Source organism: Accipiter gentilis, chromosome 3, assembly GCF_929443795.1.
Source record: "Accipiter gentilis chromosome 3, bAccGen1.1, whole genome shotgun sequence".
In the NCBI taxonomy this organism is placed as follows: Eukaryota; Metazoa; Chordata; class Aves; order Accipitriformes; family Accipitridae; genus Astur; species Astur gentilis.
This window is the reverse complement of record NC_064882.1, coordinates 19,043,780-19,064,394: the sequence shown is the minus strand read 5'-3', so window position 1 is coordinate 19,064,394 and position 20,615 is coordinate 19,043,780. Positions and strand designations below refer to the sequence as shown.

Below are 20,615 nucleotides of genomic sequence, written 5' to 3'. Positions count from 1 at the left end.
TCAAGAGGATGGTATAGCTATGCTGTGGAGCAAGCTATGCATGGTGCAAGTAGGAAGAGATGGAAATAATTCTGCTCTTGAACTGTGGAGAGATGTGTTTTCCATACCTTCTCAGCATGGATGGATGGATGCAGCTTGGTTTAATTTGTAGGCCCATCTGAGTGAAATTTAGTGGTATAAATGCTGTTTAAAAAAAAAAGCAAATCTGCTTCTTTTTCGGCCTCAGCTAATTGTTTGTAAATGTTTATATCAAGAAGACAAAGCAGTACTTCCTACAAATGTTTAATAATAAATTGGGACATATCAAAATACAGAGACCAAAGGAAATGATGAGTTATGTTTTGCATTTTTTTTTCTTATTCACCTTCTCTTTTGGAGCACTTAAGAGCCAGCACTTTCAAGTCTTTTTCCACAACTTTGAAGACAAGAAATTTAATGCAAACAGAGTTTCTCCTCGTCAGGATCCAAAATAAAATACCAAATATCAGGAAAGTCACAATAAAGACATAAAAGTTAGCAATGCTTAAACCATCAATTGCTGTCGTGGTTTAACCCCAGACGGCAACCAAACACCATGCAGCTGCCTACTTACCTCCCTCAGTGGGATGGGGGAGAAAATCAGAAGGGTAAAAGTGAGAAAACTTGTGGGCTGAGATAAAGACAGTTTAATTGGTAAAGCAAAAGCTGCGCACGCAAGCAAAGCAAAACAAGGAATTCATTCATACTTCCCATCAGCAGGCAGGTGTTCAGCCATCTCCACGAAAGCAGGGCTTCATAACATGTAATGGTTATTTGGGAAGACAAAACGCCATCACTCCGAACATCCTCCCCTTCCTCCTTCTTCCCCCAGCTTTATATACTGAGCATGACATCATATGGTCTGAGAGATGCCTTTGGTCAGTTTGGGTCAGCTGTCCTGGCTGTGTCCTCTCCCAACGTCTTGTGCCCCCCAGCCTCCTCGCTGGTGGGGTGGGGTGAGAAGCAGAAAAGACCTTGGCTCTGTGTGAGCACTGCTCAGCAGTAGCAAAAACATCCCTGTGTTATCAACACTGTTTCCAGCACAAATCCAAAACATAGCTCCATACTAACTACTATGAAGAGAATTAACTCTATCCCAGCCAAAACCAGCACAGTTGCCCAAATAATTTACCTTTTGGTGCAGGTGTTAGTTTTAAGACATGTGTGTGCAGATTGTAATGTGAGTATGAGCGTTTGATTTTTGATGTACACACATCGCTAATTTAAAAAAAGTACAGAATGGTTCTTTAGCTGATTCAAGCATTGTATTCTAAACTGCTCAAAATTTTTATCTGTGAGTAAAATATTAAAAACATTATATACATTTGCTGTCATGATGTGAAAGTTAGTAAACATTTTCTTGCCTACAACAAAGTGTTAAAATGAAGTTGTCCTGTTATAGGGAGTTTCTGTGGTTGTTAGTGTTCTGTTTGGGCTCAAATCCCATCACAGTCAAGGACGGTGTGGTAAATCAAGGATCTTGCAGTTAGTAAAAGATTAATAGTTGTTTTCTTGCCCATCATATGGTTATCTAAAGGGAGAGAAGATCAGGAAAAGATACGTTTTCTCTTCACATTAACCTATTTGATTCTTTCTATATTATGTTAAAGGAGGTTCATAACAGGCAGATGTGTTAATCTCTCAAAAACTGCATCATCCCTCTGTTGTGCTGGGAGAGCTCTGTGTAAGAAAAAACTTTTCAGTTTTGGCTCTTGATGTTTCTCTCCTGTCTTTTTGCTGCACTGTTTTCAGCTGAATAGGCAATCTTGAGGAGAATGAGGTATTAGGAAAAGTAAGATGCTGTCTTTGGCTATTGGGAATAACTGTCCTTCTAGTGATGCAGTTTTCATGGCTGCAAAGCACAGTTAAATTTCCCAGACTTTCTTTTTTTTCCTAGACAGAATGTGAAAAAGAAGGTGGCGGGTAATATATCTGACTGTGACTTACTCTATTCTTTTCTATCCCTTCACAGGTTTAACGTCTTCAACTGGTCTCCTTTATTTACACACCTGGAGTGCTGCAGTTGCAGGCAACATTCTTGCTGTCTTTACTATGTGTGTGTGGCCTCAACTGGCTGGACGCTTTGTTAGCTGTCTGCATCCTGGGAAAGCCATGAGTACAGCCATGTTTGCCTATGTTCTTGAATTATTCTTCTGTGTGTGGTGTACAGCTTATAAATTTGTACCTGGAGGAATTTACACAAGAGAAAGCTCTCATCTTCTTCTAGGTACATTTATGACTATGAACAAATACAACTATGCTTGCTTTAGCCTCGCCCAGATGTTTAAAATGTATCTAGTTTATAAATAGTCTTTCCAAATGCTCAGCTGCTGTTTGATTTACTATGGTAAGAGTTTCTATGCAAGAATTAGTGAGACATGCAAAAAATAATCTACTTGTTTCTTTACTGTTAGAAATAGTTTAAAATGTGGACAGAAAATGGAATTCAGTTGAGGGGAAAACGACAAAGTGAAAAAAAGTCTGATAGTACACAGCTGAGGAAGAGATCTGTTAATCAGTCACTCTAAAAAAAATGGCTGCAATCCAGGATGTGAATGCACCTGTATGCTAGCTGCCTTAGATAGCAGTATGGTACCACAGGTAACAATGTAGTTTCTGGAAAGTCAGGGGTTTATGAAGGATGTGTTACTGGGACTCTAACATAATTCAGTGCATTATTTAGCCCCGCTCTGAGGAACAAAGTGCAGCATCTTGCTGATCTAGCTAGTCTGCATTTGACACCTGAGCTTCATTTCCATGGGGCTCTACCTTATGCTTTGTGGACACTCCAAGCATGTTTGGAGGAATGTTGATAAGCCTGCAGTTTCAGAAACATGCAAACAGCAGAGGATGAAAAGAAATTGTCAGGTGTTTGCCAATGAGGAAGAATTGAGGTTTTAGCAAAATGATCCCTTGATTAAGATGGGGAGGTGGAAATGAAACCAACCCTTTCTGGGTTTGTCTCCAGAATTATTTTCTTAATAGGTACTAATATGTTTCAATAGCATATTTCACTAATTATATTTAAACAATGCTAAACATTGTCTTGGGCTAAGTGTGTGGCACATTTTAAAATGTGGTGCATTATCCTATATTTTGTTTGAAAAGAATTAATGAATGCTGTGCTTGACTTGTTGCTTGGATGGTTTTAGATTTTGTACATGTCTTTGCAACCACTTTCTGTCACTCCAGTTTCTAACTCTCCGTATATGTTTCATATACTACAGCAATCACATGCAGGGTTTCAGTTTGTTATGTTTTGAGGAGAGTTCCATTACATTTATTGCAGTTTTCTTTGTTCTGAAAGCACTCTGGGGGGTCCATAGAAAGACTTATCTCAGTTCATTTAATTTTATTTTTTGGAGTTATGTGAAGAAAGCATGTGGTAGAGGAATGTCGAATATTTTCTTGAGTAAAGCTTTGACAAAAGAAAAGCTGTTATATAAAATTCCACTCTGTCACTTCCTTTGAAATACACACTAGTGATTAATTCACCTGGCGTGATCACTGGATAGTAACACAGAGATGGCCCTAGCTTTCTCTTTGGTAAAATTAAAACTGTGAACTGAACCTGTCTCAGCTGATGGCACTACATGAGTTTATATTCCATCTGAGAATCCAGTTTCTGTCTTGATGCCATCCCATTGCTTATCAAAGATTTTCAAATTATACCATGAGATTGTGTATTTGTTGCTGCACTTTTACCCTTACAGCTTGGCTTTCTGGCAAACTGCTTGTTTTCTTCTGGTTTCTTTCAGGTGCAAGTGCTATTTCTTGCTTTCTCCTCCTGTCCAATATCCTGCCTTTCTCTTGCTGCAGTTTGGGTAGGGAACTGCACCGGGAAAAGTGACAATGAAAGTAAGATCATTATATTAAAAAATTCTGTGCTGCTTCACTGCGATGTAACATAATACTGAGGGGTTGGATCCCTGGTCTTCCATCAATTTTAATGGCTTTGAATCAGTCTCCCTTTGAGAAAGGTTTTGTATGTGCTGCCTTCTTCTTTGCACTAGACTCAGCTTCCTGGTTTGCAAACTCTTACTACAACCAATGTAACAAGTAAGGGTAATAAGAAAACACTGAGTAATTGTTATTTCATCTTCAGCTATAACTCTGAAACAAAACATGACTTCTATAGTTAATTAACTATGCCACAAAGATATTAAGGACATATACCTTCTCCAGCAGAACTCTTGTGCAGCTCATTATGCTCCCACATTTTCTTTTAAGTAATTGGATCCTTTAGCTCATAAGGGATGGGAAAAGAGCTCGTACTCTTAGTCTGAACTATCTATTGAAAAGAAAAGATACCATCACAGTGTGTTGCAACAGTTAGTGCATTAGTGCACTGAAAATGCGTACTAGCTTTTAAAATGTATCTATAGGTGTGCTTAGTTGTCTATTCTTAAAATGCACAGCTGCTTCTGTTGGCTCTGGAGGACAAGAATACATGATGCTGCCATGTTAAACTGTCCTCCCAACATGCTGCAGTCTGCTTACACTGTTTTGGAATGAACTGCTGAGCAATTGCTTTTGTAGTTCCTGTATAAATATGTGTTACTTGTATTTTGGTGACAGAGCAGTTTATTTGCAAAGATAATAGAGATCTACAATCAACAATGTATTTTTTAATCAAGCTGTTATTTTAAGGTTCTGTAATATATAGGTGTAACTTAATTGCTCTTGTCCAGGTTGATTCCAGTAAACTTTGAAAGCACTGGGCTGAGCTGAGAGTTGTACCAGTCGATGGGGTCCTGAAGCATTTTAGCGTAATTTATCTACCATGTGCTAGCATTTTTGATGTAATACCCTGAAACTGTTCTGCAAATCAGTCTTTGCTTGAGAGTGCTGGCTAAGTGTGCTTGAGGTTCTTGAAGTTGGTGTTAGGATACACAAAGGTGGGGAGATCTGCTGAAAGATTTGCTACTTTGCCCAAGATCAAAGCATTAAAATATTTTTGGTTTTATTGTTCTCCCAATTGGTACATGGATGGTGGAAGGGAAAACATGGCTTTAAACAAGTATTTCACTAACAGAAGAAACCTGATAAAATCTGCAGTAGTGGCACCCAGTAGTACCAGCAGAGTTAAAATATCTCTATGTTTCCATAATGAGTAATGAGACAGGTTCAGAGGATTGCTTGGTTAGCACCCAATGCAGCCTGATGCTGGGGACCACAAAGTTATCTGGTAATACCATGATCCTTAGGCTGCTGGATTAGAAGGGAAGAGCAAGAACAGCTGTAAGTTGCATTAGTGTCAGTAGCTGGCCTTGTGCTCAGCCTGAAAGACCCAAAGGTGGACGGTATTTTGGAGCTCACCAGAGTCCAGAGTAGAGTTCATAATGTGGAGGGGTCTTTGGCTAGATACTTTTACTATTAGGTCCGCTCTTCACACAAAGCAGGCTTAATAAGGCTGTTTCAGGTGTATTAAATCTTAGCAGCACCTCATAATTTTGATCTTCATTCTTTTTGTTTGAACCAGGTGTTCAGTGGCATTTAAAATAATCTTTTAGCTTTGAATTCTTACTGCAATACTACTGTTTTGAAATATTTTTTCTGAAATATTTATCATTAGTGGCATGTTTAATGTCACTAGCTCATTTTGTTGGAAGCAATGCTTATGTCAACAAGTACAACAACATAAAATTTTTTGAAGTGCTGCAGGCATAGTTGAGGTGAATACTGTGACAATTATAAGTAGGATCTTCTCTATCAATAAATCTCATGTTGCATGCATTACTACATTTGGTATAGCATTTATCTCTGTTTGTGCTTTGAATTGTCTTTGCTGTTGGAGCCGTAAGGTTGAATGTAACACAACAACTGGGATTTTATAAATCGTGCATTTATGAGCAATGTTTAATATGTTAAAGCTCTACAGAAAAAACTAATGACTTATATTTTTACAGGGTTTATAATGTTATGTATTGGGGTAGACTTTCTAACAGGACCCAAAAAAGACCTTAGCTCTATCTTTGAAGTGAAAAGCAACCAAAAGCCACTATTCAAAAGAAGTAAAAACTACATTAAACTACGTAAGTATAATTTTACTTCCTTTCTTCCATGACTCTAGGAATACTGTCTGAGGAAGAAGAGTAATGCAGTGGAGTGTTTTGCTTAGGTGTTTTAGAACTGTTTTTTTGGTGCTAGTTTTAGAGCTGGACTTGTAGTTGGTATTGCTCTAGTTCCAGTTTTAATGATGACATACTATCGGAGCAGCTGATTCACTATGATTACGGTTGAGAGAGAGGCTCTTCCTCATGCAATGTGTTAAATGGAGACCAAAAAAAATGAACTGGGGAAAAAAGAAAATGTGAAAATGGATTTGGCGTCATTTGAGATTTCATTTTGGTCGTTGATGAGGAGGCCTCTCTGGATCTTGGGATTTATTACATGTGTATACAAAAGAGATGAATGATTTCTCAGCCCGTTCGGTGTGTTGATTCTGAAGCAGTTCAGTGTGCTGCCCTTTAAAGGGCTGTGTGAGCTGGCTAGCAGTGGGATGGGACGCTGCCGTATAACGTGACAGCCCTCCTGTGTGAGGAGGCAGTCCTGCAAAGCCTGTTGTGGCTGACATCACAACACAATTCTGATGCCTTGCTGCACGTTCAGACCAGGCCTTTCCCCAGGAAACCTTTATCATCTCCCGCCTGTGAACTATGCCTAGGGTTCCCAGCTTTCCAGATGATATGTATGAGGTCTGCTTTTTTCCTTAGGTTTCAAAGAGAAAATGAAATGTTTGAGGTTTTACCTCTTGGCTTTTAAACCTCTGGAATCCATCCAAATGATGTTTTCAAGTATTTCTCTACAATCATTTGAGCTTCAAATTTGTTTTCACCACTAGCTTACATTTTATAAGGAAGAAGTCTGTCAATGTTGTGAAGTTTGTTAGAGGAAAAAATTGCTAGGCGTTAGGACATGCTGAGCCTACAGAGATCAGGATGCTGAAGTTTCAAATTCCTGCATCTTTTTTTCCTCTGTGACTTTGGATCAAACCACTTATCATTTGCGTACCTCATTTTGCCTCATTTGGAAAGCGGAGACAATGGTGCTTCACCACTTTTCAGGGCTGTTTCTGAAAACTTTATGAAGGTCTTTACCCTATATACTCTTAACCTATATACTCAGGGGCCAGAAGAATGTGGCCCCTGAGAGTTTGTGTGTTAGAGGCAACGTGAGCACCAATGAATTTAAATATTACTACTCAAAAACATTTCACAAAAGTGAGTAAATACTTCAAAATACTGTCTGTAACAAAGCACAGCCTTGCTCAGCTAATTTTTTGACATTACAACAGTAACTCTTGTATTTCCTCATCATGCCCAGACTTGCATTGTTTCTCAGCTTCCCCTTTAAGCACCTTTGCATCTTGCAGAGTGTGAAATTTCTTGACATTTGCTAATGTAAACAGCATGTCCTTCTGGCATTGTGCATGATAACATTTATTTAAAATTTACACAAAATTGTTCCAGAAAACGTGTATAAAAATAATTACGTATCAGTTTAAAGATTTGATGAAAGAATAAAGTGATGAAATAACTGCAGTTGGTTTTGATCATCAAGTTACCATGTGCCAAACCCTGAGACCTCTTAAGTGTCCACTGTGGTTATTTGGAAGGCTACAGGAGCAATGGGAAAGCTCTGAATTTGCATTCTGAGAAGCCACAGTGCCTTTCCTAGAATGTGTCAGACAAAGGACTGCTCTGGAGGTCTGGCAGAGATCACATCTTTCTGACGCGTAAAGGCTTGTGAAGTAAACTAAATTTTCTTTGACACATTACATTAATACAGAATAAAAATTTTATACTACAAATGTATACCTGCAACACAGAGAGAAAAACACTGAAAAGTTTACATGATGCTCTTACTCATCCCCTATAATGAATTCTTCAGTAGGTATCACTTTTACATAAATATTCCAAGGAGATTTGGTACATTGTATCTTCTCAGCCTCTTGTCTTTTGGAGAATGTAAGTGTGTCTACGCACATATAGATTAGATACTCTTAAGCATGGCCCTTTGGAATGATGTTATCACTGGCATATGTGGAAATTTAAATGCATATATTTCCCATTCTATGTATAGCACACCTTAGAATGACAGTGTACCCAGTTCTGTTTAACTGCAGTAAGAATGTTATTTTCTCTTGCTTTAAAAACAACTTTTCTGTGTTTCTCTGTTTCAAGTATTGTGGCTGTTTGTTGGTGTTGGTTTGCTAGGATTGGGTCTACGTTATAAAACTTATCAGAAGAAGTTGGGCCAAGGGGTGAGTAGTGTGTTTTTGAACAATGGTAACTTTCAAATATACAGTAAAATGTGTGTGTGTATTCTTAGGTGTATTGGTTGGTGCTGAAGAAGTCTTTGTACCAGAATCCAAGTATTCAACAAAACTAATGCAGAAATGAAGATGCAAAAAGTCTAATTTGTAAATTCATGTTGAACATAGGAAATGTCTGGGTCTTAGGACATTTATAGTGCTGCTATGAAGGAAAAAAATATTCTTAAAACCAGAGAAATGCTTGCCTCATATATTCAATTTGAATGTTACTTTTATAAATGAGTTTTTTGAATTGTATTCAAAACTTGACTGGACAATGCTGTTAGCAGCCTGATCTTATATCAGTGAAGTTTGAACACATAACTTCCTGAGGTTCCTTCCAGCTGAAGTAATTCTATGCTTCTATATTTATATGGATAACTCTGAATTGAACCTCTGTGAAGAGTTGGTTGACTTAGATTAGATTTAGACTAGTTATGGAAATTGGATAAAAATCAGAAGATTCCAGTTTTCTATCTGGCAAAAAAATTAGGTATTGCAATGATAGTAACAATTAAGATGCTTAATGCTCTGGAAGTTTAGCATTTACATTACTTAGAAGTTGTCCAAGTGTGCTACTTGCCTATTTAATAATTTTAATTCAAAATTAGAGCTGTTTTGATCAGATATAAATTAACATGTTTCCATTCTATGATTTAGTTGATTACTAATATAAAATTGAATTTTTGATGCAGTTGGTTACAGTTGTGAATTAGACTATTTTTCTTTTGGTGGCAGTTCGGAAATAGTCCTTTGAAACTTGCTCTTGACATGTATTCCTGTTGGTAATTTTTCTGTTAGAGAAATCACTGATGACAAATGTAGAAAAAGATGCAGAAAATGTGATGAGAGCTAAGTAGAAATTGTGTGCGTGCGCATATGTATGCACCCACACGCACGTGCGTATTCAAACATGTACGCAGACATATACAGTTGGCTTTCTTTTTAGAACTCATCCAGGTTTGTAGTACCTTATAATGTGGAAAAAAGAGGTAGTTCATCTTAGAAGGATGAAAAAAATTGTAGTCTTTTTCATGTTAATTTATTTGCTGTTACTTGTACAAATTCATTTTGACTATGATTTTTCTCCTCTTGTTAATAGCAGATTTTTCTCAAAAATACCTGAAGTCTTTGTAATCCTGACAGGTTTATTAGGAAAATATGTTGGTTAAAACATCTCTTCTTGCTTGTCTTTTATGGCACCATGTATCTGATGTTGTTGACTGCAAAGGTATAATATGTAAAAGTCAAATTGTACTTTTTTTCCATTTATTATTTTGAGGTTCCAAAAAGAGACTTCTCTGCTATGATCTGGCCTTTTAGATTTGCATATGACAATGAAGGATGGTCTAATTTGGAAGGATCAGCTAATTTGCTTGATCAGACAGGTAACTTTTTTTTTCCCACTTCATTTATATTTGAGAGGGTTCATCTGAAGACACAGAAGCAAGAACACCTGCTGGGTGACCAAATCCATTCTTACATTAACACAAGAACCTGTGTCTAGTGGCTTTCTCCTGAATTTGTGAGCAGTTCCAGTACAATCACTTCTGTTAAAAATCCGTTTGCGGAGTTGATAATTTTTTTTAATGTCTTTTAAAGAGGTTTCTGTTTGGAGGAAACACTTTGTTTATTATTTGGATTTTTTTTCTCATATTGCTGATGAGTTATTTGTCTATAGAGATTTTTTTTGCATAAATGAAATAATAAGTATCCTTCTAGATCAAATTTAATGTTTTATAACCTCTCTGTATTTTTTTTTTAGATGTGAAGCATTATATAATTCCTAAAGGGTCTGAAATTAAAATGCCCTAAACAAGGTGTACAGAGGAGAAACAGACAAGTCTGTTTCCATCACTGAGCCAGAGCAATGTATAAAAGAAAAATAGTAATTGTAGCTTGGTTGAGTTGTCATGATTTTACTGTAACCTGTTGCTTATGGACAGGATTTTGGTCCGAAAATTAGCTATAGGAAATGAAGAATTTGGACCAAAGATTAGTGCAGCTGCAGGGTGGATTGAAAGGAATTTACCGGCGGTGGTTGTAGGTGTTACTTGTTTTCTGCAATACCCATAAGATAGGGAAGACTGGAAGCTGCTGCTTTAAGATTTAAAGCAGCTCAGGAGATTAGGAAGCATCCATGCTGCCATTCCAGCATTTATTGTTCTTTCCTCCTATGGTGTGAATGTGCCACAGGGTTTTCCTGAGCAGCTCAGGCTTGACAGACCCAAGCAGTGGGAGGGCACTGACACAGGTGCTGCAGTGCAAGCTTTGATTTTGTGGCAGAGGTGCCCAGGAGTTAGTGAAGAGGGAACAGGCTGATTTGTGCATCATTCACTCCGTTGTCCCATGATCAAAGGTTCAGAGGGCTGAGCTATGTAAGCTGTCTAGTGATATGAGAAAACAGCTGGGACATTTGATGAATTGAAATTTGGAGCTTTCTTGTATATGTGTGATTCCATAGCTCATGTCTGGGTATTTATTTAATCTCTGGATATTTATTTATGAACTGTAATGAATGCATTTATTTCTGGCACCTATAGTTTAAATTTATGAATATTAGAAAAAGTGATTACTTGGTTATGTCCACTGGGTATTTCTTTGTGGTAATGAAGTATCACTTCTAGAAGAAGCAATTGGTAAAGCAAAAAGGCAGCAAATTCCAAAATATAAATGAACAAATCTTAATTCCTGGTTGCTGGAAACAGTATTCTGGAGTTTTATTTTACATGTATATTGTTATATAAAATACCACATTAACATTTCCAGGAAATGCATTCAGAGTTAAGCTGCAGATTCTTAAACGATTTATTTGCTGAAGAAGAGTAGCTGATTTTGAAAGCCACAGAGAAAAAAGTGGCTAACTTCTTCAGCATAGAGGTTATCTTTAAAGATGTGGTGGTGTGCATTCCTTGGGCTCATCTTCTCCCTGTTGGAATAGTGAAGATGCAACATGTAATGGCTTTTGTGACTGGAACTCTTGTCTACCATGAAGGGAACCAACATCAACCCCACTCAATGGTTTCAGTCATTGTTTCTATGTCCAGCATGTATGCTAATGATGTAGAAGCAAAAATCTGGGAATCCACTTAAAAGTACTCTGAGCTACCATTTTCCTTGCTAACATTGTTTTCATAGTGCTAAATAAGACATTTCAAAAGCAAAAAATCTTATGTGGCAAGAATGGTGCTGGATGGAGGGGTCTTAATTCCTTATAGAAGGGCTGCAGAAGAAGTGGTGACTCCATCTGCCCTCTAGAGCAGGAGAGCACTCCAAGGCAGGCATAATCACAGCAAGAAGGGAGCACTTGTTGCTGCTGCAGCCATACCAACCTGTTGCTCAGCCTGAGCCTGGATGGTTCAGCCAGGCTGTGGCCAGCTTGCAGACCTCCCACTTTCCTTCAGGTATTGGCAGGTCGTTCTTAGCTGCCAGTTCCTCAAGGGACCACATAGCTCTTCCTGTAACCTGCAGCTAAAATGTTGGGGAGCCTGTCATGTTCCCCTGACAAAACCACACCTTGGCATGTAAACAGTGAGGGACCACAGTGCCCTGAGAAAGTGAGGTGGCTGCAGATGGTCAACAATTCACTAGAGCTGGGAACCCTTCTGTTACCATGCCTGGGGGCCGATGCTAGGTTGCTGTAGGCTGATTAATTGTTTCAGCAACAGCAGCCTGCTCCCTCTTGCATAGGACCCTTTGGAGCAGAATAGGATTTGGTAGATGAAGGTTAAGTGCAGATGTGCTGTGTAGCTCTCGTTCATCAAGTTGAAAGCAGTAGACTCTACTGTGCTATTAATCTGTGTATGCACATTGTGCCTAATGCTTTTGTAAGGGTCTGCACTAGGTATGTGCAGGCCAGGTGTACTGTGCAGTCTCATATGTGTCTGGTTATACGCCAGGGAGGAACTATGGCAACCGAACACTACGTATCTCTTCATCAGAGGCTGTGTAGCCTACAGTGACCTAAAGTTTGGGCATAACTTTGCCAGTGTTAGGGTTTGCCCTGATTGACTCCTGAAGGGCTTGTGTCCATCCCTCTGTAATCAAAAGGGAAATGATGACATTGTGTAGTAATTTATAAATCACATTTATAGATCACAGTTACAAGTTTGGAAAGATTTTCTTTCTTCTTCCCATTTTAGATGCAGATTTTATCACTATTATAGAGAGTGATGCCTCTAAACCATTCATTGGGAACAACGATCCAACAATGTGGCTAGGAGAAAGACTAGGATTTTATACAGATTTTGGTCCAAGCACAAGAGATCACACTTGGGGGTGAGTCATCTTTACATGCACAGTGACAGTAAATAAATGTAAATACACTACCCAATGCTAACTCCACTAGAACATGGGCAAAGAATAATTGGAATAACAATCACCGTAATCACTTGCTGGAGCTTGTCTTTAAGAACATGCTTTCATTCCTTAGCATTACAATGCAATGCAGATGAAGTTTTCTCATTAAAAATGATCAGGTTTTTATGCCTGCCCCTGTAAGGTACTTTGGCTTTGGTGATGCAGAGGATAGCATCCTGCCACTTAATGTACAGATTTGGAAGTTTGGCATTCTAAGTACTATATCTGATTCCCTTTTCTCATTATTTTGTTTTGGGCTATGAGAACTTTAGATTTCAGACTTAAAAATGTGATAGCAGTTGCAAAATGTAACTGTACCTGGAGTTACTAGCAATTCTGAATTCATTAAATCTGGTTTGGGCTGTATAGTGAGAAACAGGCATAGAAAGACGCATGTCTATTTGACCAGATTTTTTTGTGTCTGATTTTACTCTAATGCTTGACCAACTACCAGTTGCATATCTTTGAATATCTTTGGCCTCTGGAAAATAGTGGCTTATGATGTGGCTTTTTTTCAGGGGGATATGCAGATCTTTGTGGCAGATGCAGCTTCCTAGTGATGTTGCAATGGCTATCTAATTTTTGCCATATATGAGGGGAATTTAGTAACTTTCCTCTTCCAGAGCCTGTGTGTTTAAGTGATGCAGAATGGGGCAGAAAACTCATTCTCTGAAATTTTCTTCATGAAATATTTTTAAAAACCTGATGCAAAATGGTTTTAAGATTGATTCCAAACAGAAGCTGAAAGAATGAGAAATCTCCTGCTTTAGAGATATATTTCTACCTGCTTCTACTTCTAATAAAATACATTTTAATTACTGGTAGTATAAAATTCTGTTTTGTCTGAGGATGCAGATCTTGAAAGGCTCAGTGTAAGAATTCGTATATATAGAATGGTATTTCTTAGTGGAGGAATGAATTTGATAATACATTTTTAGACATGTACTTAAGTAACATTTTAGAGGAAAACCTTCAAAATTCAGAAAAATCCGCTACATGGTTTGTGTTCTGGTCTGATGGTTTGAGTTCAGTGACCATTAGTCTTCTGCTCACATTTATCTGCTTAGTTCACACTTGTGATGCTTGTGAGCCACAAAATGTAACTGTTTCCCTCTTCTCATGTAGGATTATGGCACTATCAAGGTATCCAATTGTAAAATCCACCCATCACCTCCTTCCATCTCCAGAGGGAGAGATTGCACCAGCCATCTCCATGACAGTCAACTTCACAGGGAAACTGGTTGATTTTATTGTTGCCCACTTTGGAAATGAAGAGTGTGTATTTTATTTATTGTTACATATGTCATGCAAAGTCATGTAATCTAACTGTAATTTGTGAACTGGGATTTCTTTTGTACCCTTTAAAACCTGCTGCTGGTTCTAACAGAACACTGTGAAGAAATACTGTGACATAGCTACTGGTTTAAAATTTTGAAGCATTTTTTTAAAAAAAGATAAATATGTTACACAAAACTCAGCTGAGCCTAATATCTGAGTTACTAATAAACTAATAAATACCTAATATCTGAGTTACTATAAAAATATAGTTCTGCAAAACTACAACAGGTAATAGGGCTACAGATACATGTCAGTGCAGGATAGCATCCTTCTGACTTCCTGTGTGTGGAATAGATCTATTATATTCCATAATGAGTGCAAATAGTTACAGATAGATAGCATTAATGGACAATTGATATTTATTAAAATAAAAAGTAACAATTCCGAAACCTCCGAGAAAGGACAGTGTTGAAACAGCAACAAAAATATCCATTCAGTGTCCTTTTGACTATGTGAAACTGGAAGTATGAAATCTGATCTCTGGATTCTGAAAGGAAGAATTATACCAGTAACTCAAATATGTGATGGAAAAGATTAAGGTATATATTTCAGTTCTTTACCTTAAAACAGTATCTTGATTACTTGTGTGTAATGAGTATTAATAAGGGATAGTTTTGTGATACTCCATGTAGCTGTATTTTCTGTTTTATTTGCTGCAGTATCTAGTATGTTTGTGGTTATGTAGTAAGATTTGGAGTTTTTTCTATATATTTGTTGTAATTCATGGAGAGGCAAATTTATGGATTGGGTACAGAATACAATATACAAAGAACCTGCTCAGAAAGCAGCAGGAATTCTCATTATCCCACACTGAGCTTCCCCATTTCCTTCCCCTGTGTGGAAGCTGTGCTCCAAGCATCCAAATTGTTTATAGATTTCCCTTTTACTAAACACATATAGTTGTCAGAAACCACTCTCAATTTGAAGAGAATTGGAAAGGAATTTCATTCCGTGCCTCGCACAGATAATTAGACTTGCCTCTCTGAGAAACTGTCAAAGTAGAAGAAAATAGCACTGTGTTCCCCCTCACAGAGAGATGAGATAAAGATGAAGGAGAAATAGGAAGAGACACATGGGAAATGAGGGCAAATGAGATTGTGTTTTGAGGTGAATGAATTTGTAACTAAATCACACACCACTGCTTGTTTTTCATCTTTTTTTCATCTGCTGCTTAGCATGACATAAACTGTAGAATACTGGATAACTAGGGATTTTTTTAAAGACTGTTTTTAAAATACAGTAATGTCTGTGTCGTTTAAAAAAATCCATCTTCTGGAGAGGTGTAATTCTGGAAAGAGCAGCTAGCTCAGCAGGCAACTTCACATATTCCTAGGTCAGGTTTTTGTTTAAAGGGTTGGGTTTTTTGTCTCCAGTCTGTGCTATTTCTCTCTAATGCATTTGCTTCAGTCAGAAGCACTGCTATTTAGTAAGCATAGCAGCATTTAAATTCTTGTCTGTTTTTGGGATTACAGATTCTAAAATCAGCTCCCTGTCTCAATGGTATTTTGCCCTGTCTACCAAAATATGGAAGAGAACGTGCTTTACACAACTGTTTAAAGTTACTAACGTGAAGAATCATAGAAAGAGAACTGCCTTTACATTATGTTATGAAAAATCGAAGGACAGGGAATGGGATCCAATGCAGTATTTTACCAGGCTCTGCTTATGCTATTACTTTTGGTCATGTTGGAACTGTTGTGTAAATCTTGTTAAAGAAATGCAGAATACCTGCCAAATGCCATTAAGTAGTGTTAATGGGATGATGTAGCTCTTAAGTTATATTTCATAAATTTTGACCCAGACTTTAAGACTATATTTACCATGATCTGTCCATCATAAAAGTTTTGTTAGCATGTGAGCTCTTTGTTAGGCACCGTGCTGTGCTAGCACAATTAAATTTCAAGTGCAGGCAGAGACAAAGCCTCAGATAACCAAAGCACGCACATTCACATTTCCTAGTGATGAGATCACTATTAAAAACAAAACAGTAATAGAAAAAGTTGTTCCTATAATGGTTAGAAAGAGAACCCTAATTACATCTACCATGACCATGTGGCTTTTATCGAACATAGTGATCATTTTGAATCAGTGAGCTTTCTGTAGACTTTCGTACTCTGTAATACTGAGCAATAAAAAAGGTACCAGATTCGTTTGTGGTTTACTATATTACAGCACAAAGATTCTGAGGTAAAATGTATATATGGTAAAGTCTTTTCCATTTTTTTCAGAGAGGACTTGGACAGAAAACTCCAGGCTATAGCTGTTTCAAATCTATTGAAGACTAGCTCTAAGCAAGTTGTATTTCTAGGGTACATCACTTCAGCTCCTGGATCCAGAGATTATACTGAATTAATAGAAAATGGAAATGTCAAGGTAACTTAAAAGTACTGCTTCTTTTAGCAGTTAGAGATAATATGTATTTGAAACATTCAGCTTAATATTTCAAATTGGTAACTTAGAAATGGACATATAAGAAAATACATGCCCATTTTCAAATACAATCTTCAGCTACCTCATGACATGTTATAGAGAAGGTGAAAGAACAGTGAAAGAACAAGAGACAATGGACAGCAGTTGCCACAAGGGAAATGCCAGTTAGATCGTGGAAGAAAAAAAATAATCAGTTAGCGTTGTCAAGCATTAGAACAGGGGCCCAGAGAAGTTGTGAAATCGCCATCCTTGGAGATATTCAGAAGTTGGCTGCGTAAGGCCCTGAGCAACCTGCTCAAAGTTACTTTGAGCATAGGGTTGGGAGTGGGTGACCTCCAGACATCCCTTCCATTCTCTAATTCTGTGATTCTTTTGTTTTAAAACCGAGTTCTGCAGTTTGGTTTTCTGTCAGATGTCAAAAAGTTGTCTGATTTGTCCGTTGTCTAACAGTGGGGTTTTTTTCTTTCTACCTTATTACAGTGTTTTAGGCAAAACGTTCTTCTGCAGCAGGTTTACACATTGGTTCTGTTACTTATTTAAAGCCTATGTGTAAGGAAAGCTTGCCTTATGTGTTTGACTTTTTTTTTCCCCTTTCACTCATAGGATATTGACAGTACAGATCATGACAGATGGTGTAGCTATATTATGTATCGCGGAGTAATAAGGTATGTTAAAGTGGATCATTTATTCATTGGTTTTAAATATCTTTATGACAATCAGTTTTATGCCCTTCTATAGGTAATTGTAGAAGAGTCTTATCTCCCTAAACAATTATGTATGGACAGTTAGATATACCATGAAGTAATGTGAAACATTGATCTCGGGATGAATTGGTGTATTTCTGAATATAATTTACAAAGAGAGTATTACAGGTTTCATCCTTCTGTGTCAGAAGTCTTCAGATCTAATCTGCTTTGGTAACGTAAAACTACTTTTTTCCAAAGCTCTGCAGCTTCATTCTAAAATGTGAGGGCTAAGCCTTAATTTGTATGTGACACAGAAGATACAAATTTTGAACTATGATTGTGGGGTTTGTTGAAGCAAAATGCTGATCTAATCTAGCCAGGCTTTATGCTGGATTCAGTGGAAACTTTAACTGTGTAAGCCCATACTGAAATACTTTCCTCTGCTGGGAACTATGCAGTCCATATCTTTTAATACCAAGTTGCTTGTAAATCATTCTCTTGGTGATGTATGTACCAGAATGGAATTCAGCTTATATGTAATATATATAATTATATATATATAATAAAATGCAAATTCTGCAGTGTTCACAGGAGTAAAACCAGTAAACTAGGTAGCTGTCTTAAATAACAGTATTGAGTAAAAAAAAAAAGGGTGGGCAACAAAAAACCTAACAAAACCCCCATTTGAAATCTTAATTTTTCTCATTACTTATTCCATTGATGCTCGAGTTCCTTTCTTGAATTTCAAAATCTCTTCCATGAAAAAAGTTGGTGAGCTTATACCAGTGTGCATATTCTAAAACTGTAATTTTAAAAATAAGTTTCTAAATCTAGAACTTATTGTTGTTAAACTCTTCTGCTCTCTCAGTTTTTCTGCTTGTGACATTGTGTTATGAGGCTCATGTTTATAGAGCACTCAAGTTTTTTGAAGGTGAGATTCACAGAAATGGAAAGTTATGTTGATAAGTTAATTAGCAACTCTTGGAAAAAAGAGACATGAATTAAGAATGTGGTAAAACTGCCTTGAGTTATTTCTTCAAACTAACTCTTCTTGTATCTGATAGACTGGGCTATGCCCGCATATCTCATGGTGGTTTAAGTGATTCAGAAGTCCAGATAGCCAAATTCAGGATCCCAGATCACTTGGATAGCTATGCTGACAATGACAGAATTGTCACTGATCCCAGTCAAGTTCCTGAGGACGTCCATTTCAATCCCAGGTCAGTGGGAAATTAAGGCGATGATGTATGTGACATCTTGTAAAAGAGAAGTCTAGGAACAAAATTTCTTAAAGTGGGAGGCACTGGTCAGTACCAAACTGAGCAGAAGATTAGGTGGCAAGAACTTCTGATTTGTAATTCCATTTTTTTCTAATGACTTGGCATGTGCTTTGGGAAAACCAGTCTGTGGTGTCGTAGCATAAATTGAAGGTAATGCTTATTTCACCCAGGTGCTTACTTTCTGAGATTGTTTGATAGGGTTGTTTGCCAAGTGGTGTGGTGACTCATTTTATAGATGATGAGGGATCTCCCGTGTTTCTCAGCACTTTTGAGGATTAAGGTCTTAATATACTGTTACTTAGAACACAAAATACAATATATACATTAAATACTCACATACTATATAACTGGAGCAAAAATTAAGGAAAATGCCTGAGGCAGTATGTTACATATGTCAAGAAGAAAAAAGGGCTAGGTTTTTACATTAAAAGTTATTTATTTCTAGAATGCTGTCATTTTTCCACTGGCATTGCATAAGGAAGAGAAATACTGAGAAAGATATTTATTCTACACTGAGTATCAGTGGAGTATCACTGAGCATCATGAAATTTGAGATAGATGTTGCCACAGAGAGACCATTTCCAGCAATGCCATAATTACTACTTCCAACATGCATAATACAGAATATATTAATTTCTTATATACACCTAACAGTTGAGCTTACTCACTTTTTTATTTACCACTCAGTCACTGGCTTCCTGTCTAAGCAGGAGTTTGTCTGATCTTTTCTGAAACTTGCCTAAAGTTAGTATTCACGTTCAGATTTGTCTCAGTTGATTTTAGCACAGAATATTTTTCTTGTCCTGATTTCTTTCATGTCTGCCCGTAAGCAGAAAATTTATACCCTTTAGGAATAAGTTTAACTTTTTCCAATAAACTATAGTTCTTTTGAAATACAATGGCACTGCTCTTAAATGTTATTTAGCACTGATATTTTGAGTAAGTACTACATTTTACTTTTGCAAATCTATGTCATAATAGTCAGTAGTCAGAACTTTCAGATTTAAATATGGCATGAAACATTACAATTTTCACCATAATTTTTAAAAGTAAGATGTGCAATATTAACAATAGGGTTGACTATTTGGATACTGTGGGGGGTTAAATTATATCTCCACTGAAGCCAGTAGAAAAAACTCAGAGCATAGGATTTAGCTAGCTAAATGCACCTCTCACCTTTGTCAGCTGGAGTTCCATTTATAAAGTGCCTATGGCATTAATCCAATCAGTGTAATTAAATGTCTCCATTATACTCAAAGACCTCTAGTTAGCGTACACAGGTTATGATTTATATATAAGTAGGATTGTGGCCTGTTTCTGAAATAAATAATTTAGAACATTCAGAAGAAGTGTTAATTATACTGTTGTAAGTGTGTGATTTAATTGCATGGGTTAAATCATGTTATAATGGTTTTGCTTTGTTGAATATTTTTCTTAGGTTTGGATCTTACAAAGATGGACATAATTATGAGCAGATTCATCGCTTTCATATGAGCACTCCTAAATATTTTAAACAGAAAAATTAGAATGAGAAAATAACATATAATTGGGACCAACAAGAAAGGTTTGTTGCTTGAAACTGAATTGGCAGCCAAAAAGACTATGTTGTTTAAGGATTAGCAACTCCCATACTGCATAACTCTGTGAATGTTTGTGTAATAGTTGGTGACTCTTTTCTTTAATGAGTTGTCATCACTGTGAGAGAGGGAAGATGCATGCATTGTGGTAAACTGGTATCTACATGGGCCAGATACCTGCTTTGTACACAGCAGAGCAAGGTTGGGAACTTGCTTTGGCCATAACTTCTTCAACTTTTTTGAAGGTATCCTATATTGTGCTGTTTCAGAGTTGAATGTATCTATCCACCTTTTCTTTAGCGTTCAGATATGATCCCTTTCCTCTCCTGGGAGCTCATTGGAACAACCATGAGCAAGGAATTTCAGCTGACTTCCACACTTTTTTGGTGACTGAGGCAAAGCGAAATAATGTGGTAGTGTAGGTAACCTGTTGATATATGCTGCACTTTGTAGTCCTGCTGCTATTGCAATAAAAAGCTTGGCCTTAGGTTTTTCAAAATAGGAATGGGACTAGTGTGTTTTTATAATTGGGAGATATGCAGTTACTATGTGTTTGAAGTGTGTGCATTTTTGACTTACCGAAACAGTATTTACATCTGCTGCTATTCCA

At 37.2% G+C, this 20,615-nt stretch overlaps 1 protein-coding gene across 2 annotated transcripts in view; it reads left to right on the top strand.

Annotated features, from left to right (window-relative positions):
* CWH43 (cell wall biogenesis 43 C-terminal homolog) overlaps nucleotides 1-20,615 on the top strand; it is a 29,295-nt gene that overhangs the window by 8,442 nt on the left and 238 nt on the right. For both annotated transcript variants that reach the window (XM_049835152.1, XM_049835162.1), the window contains 10 exons: nucleotides 1,991-2,245; nucleotides 5,928-6,053; nucleotides 8,205-8,284; nucleotides 9,618-9,723; nucleotides 12,478-12,613; nucleotides 13,820-13,969; nucleotides 16,261-16,405; nucleotides 17,066-17,127; nucleotides 18,213-18,368; nucleotides 19,867-19,992. In XM_049835152.1, coding sequence (XP_049691109.1) covers nucleotides 1,991-2,245; nucleotides 5,928-6,053; nucleotides 8,205-8,284; nucleotides 9,618-9,723; nucleotides 12,478-12,613; nucleotides 13,820-13,969; nucleotides 16,261-16,405; nucleotides 17,066-17,127; nucleotides 18,213-18,368; nucleotides 19,867-19,954 — 1,304 coding nt within the window. In that variant the 3' untranslated portion in view covers nucleotides 19,955-19,992. The remainder of the gene's footprint in view (nucleotides 1-1,990; nucleotides 2,246-5,927; nucleotides 6,054-8,204; nucleotides 8,285-9,617; nucleotides 9,724-12,477; nucleotides 12,614-13,819; nucleotides 13,970-16,260; nucleotides 16,406-17,065; nucleotides 17,128-18,212; nucleotides 18,369-19,866; nucleotides 19,993-20,615) is intronic.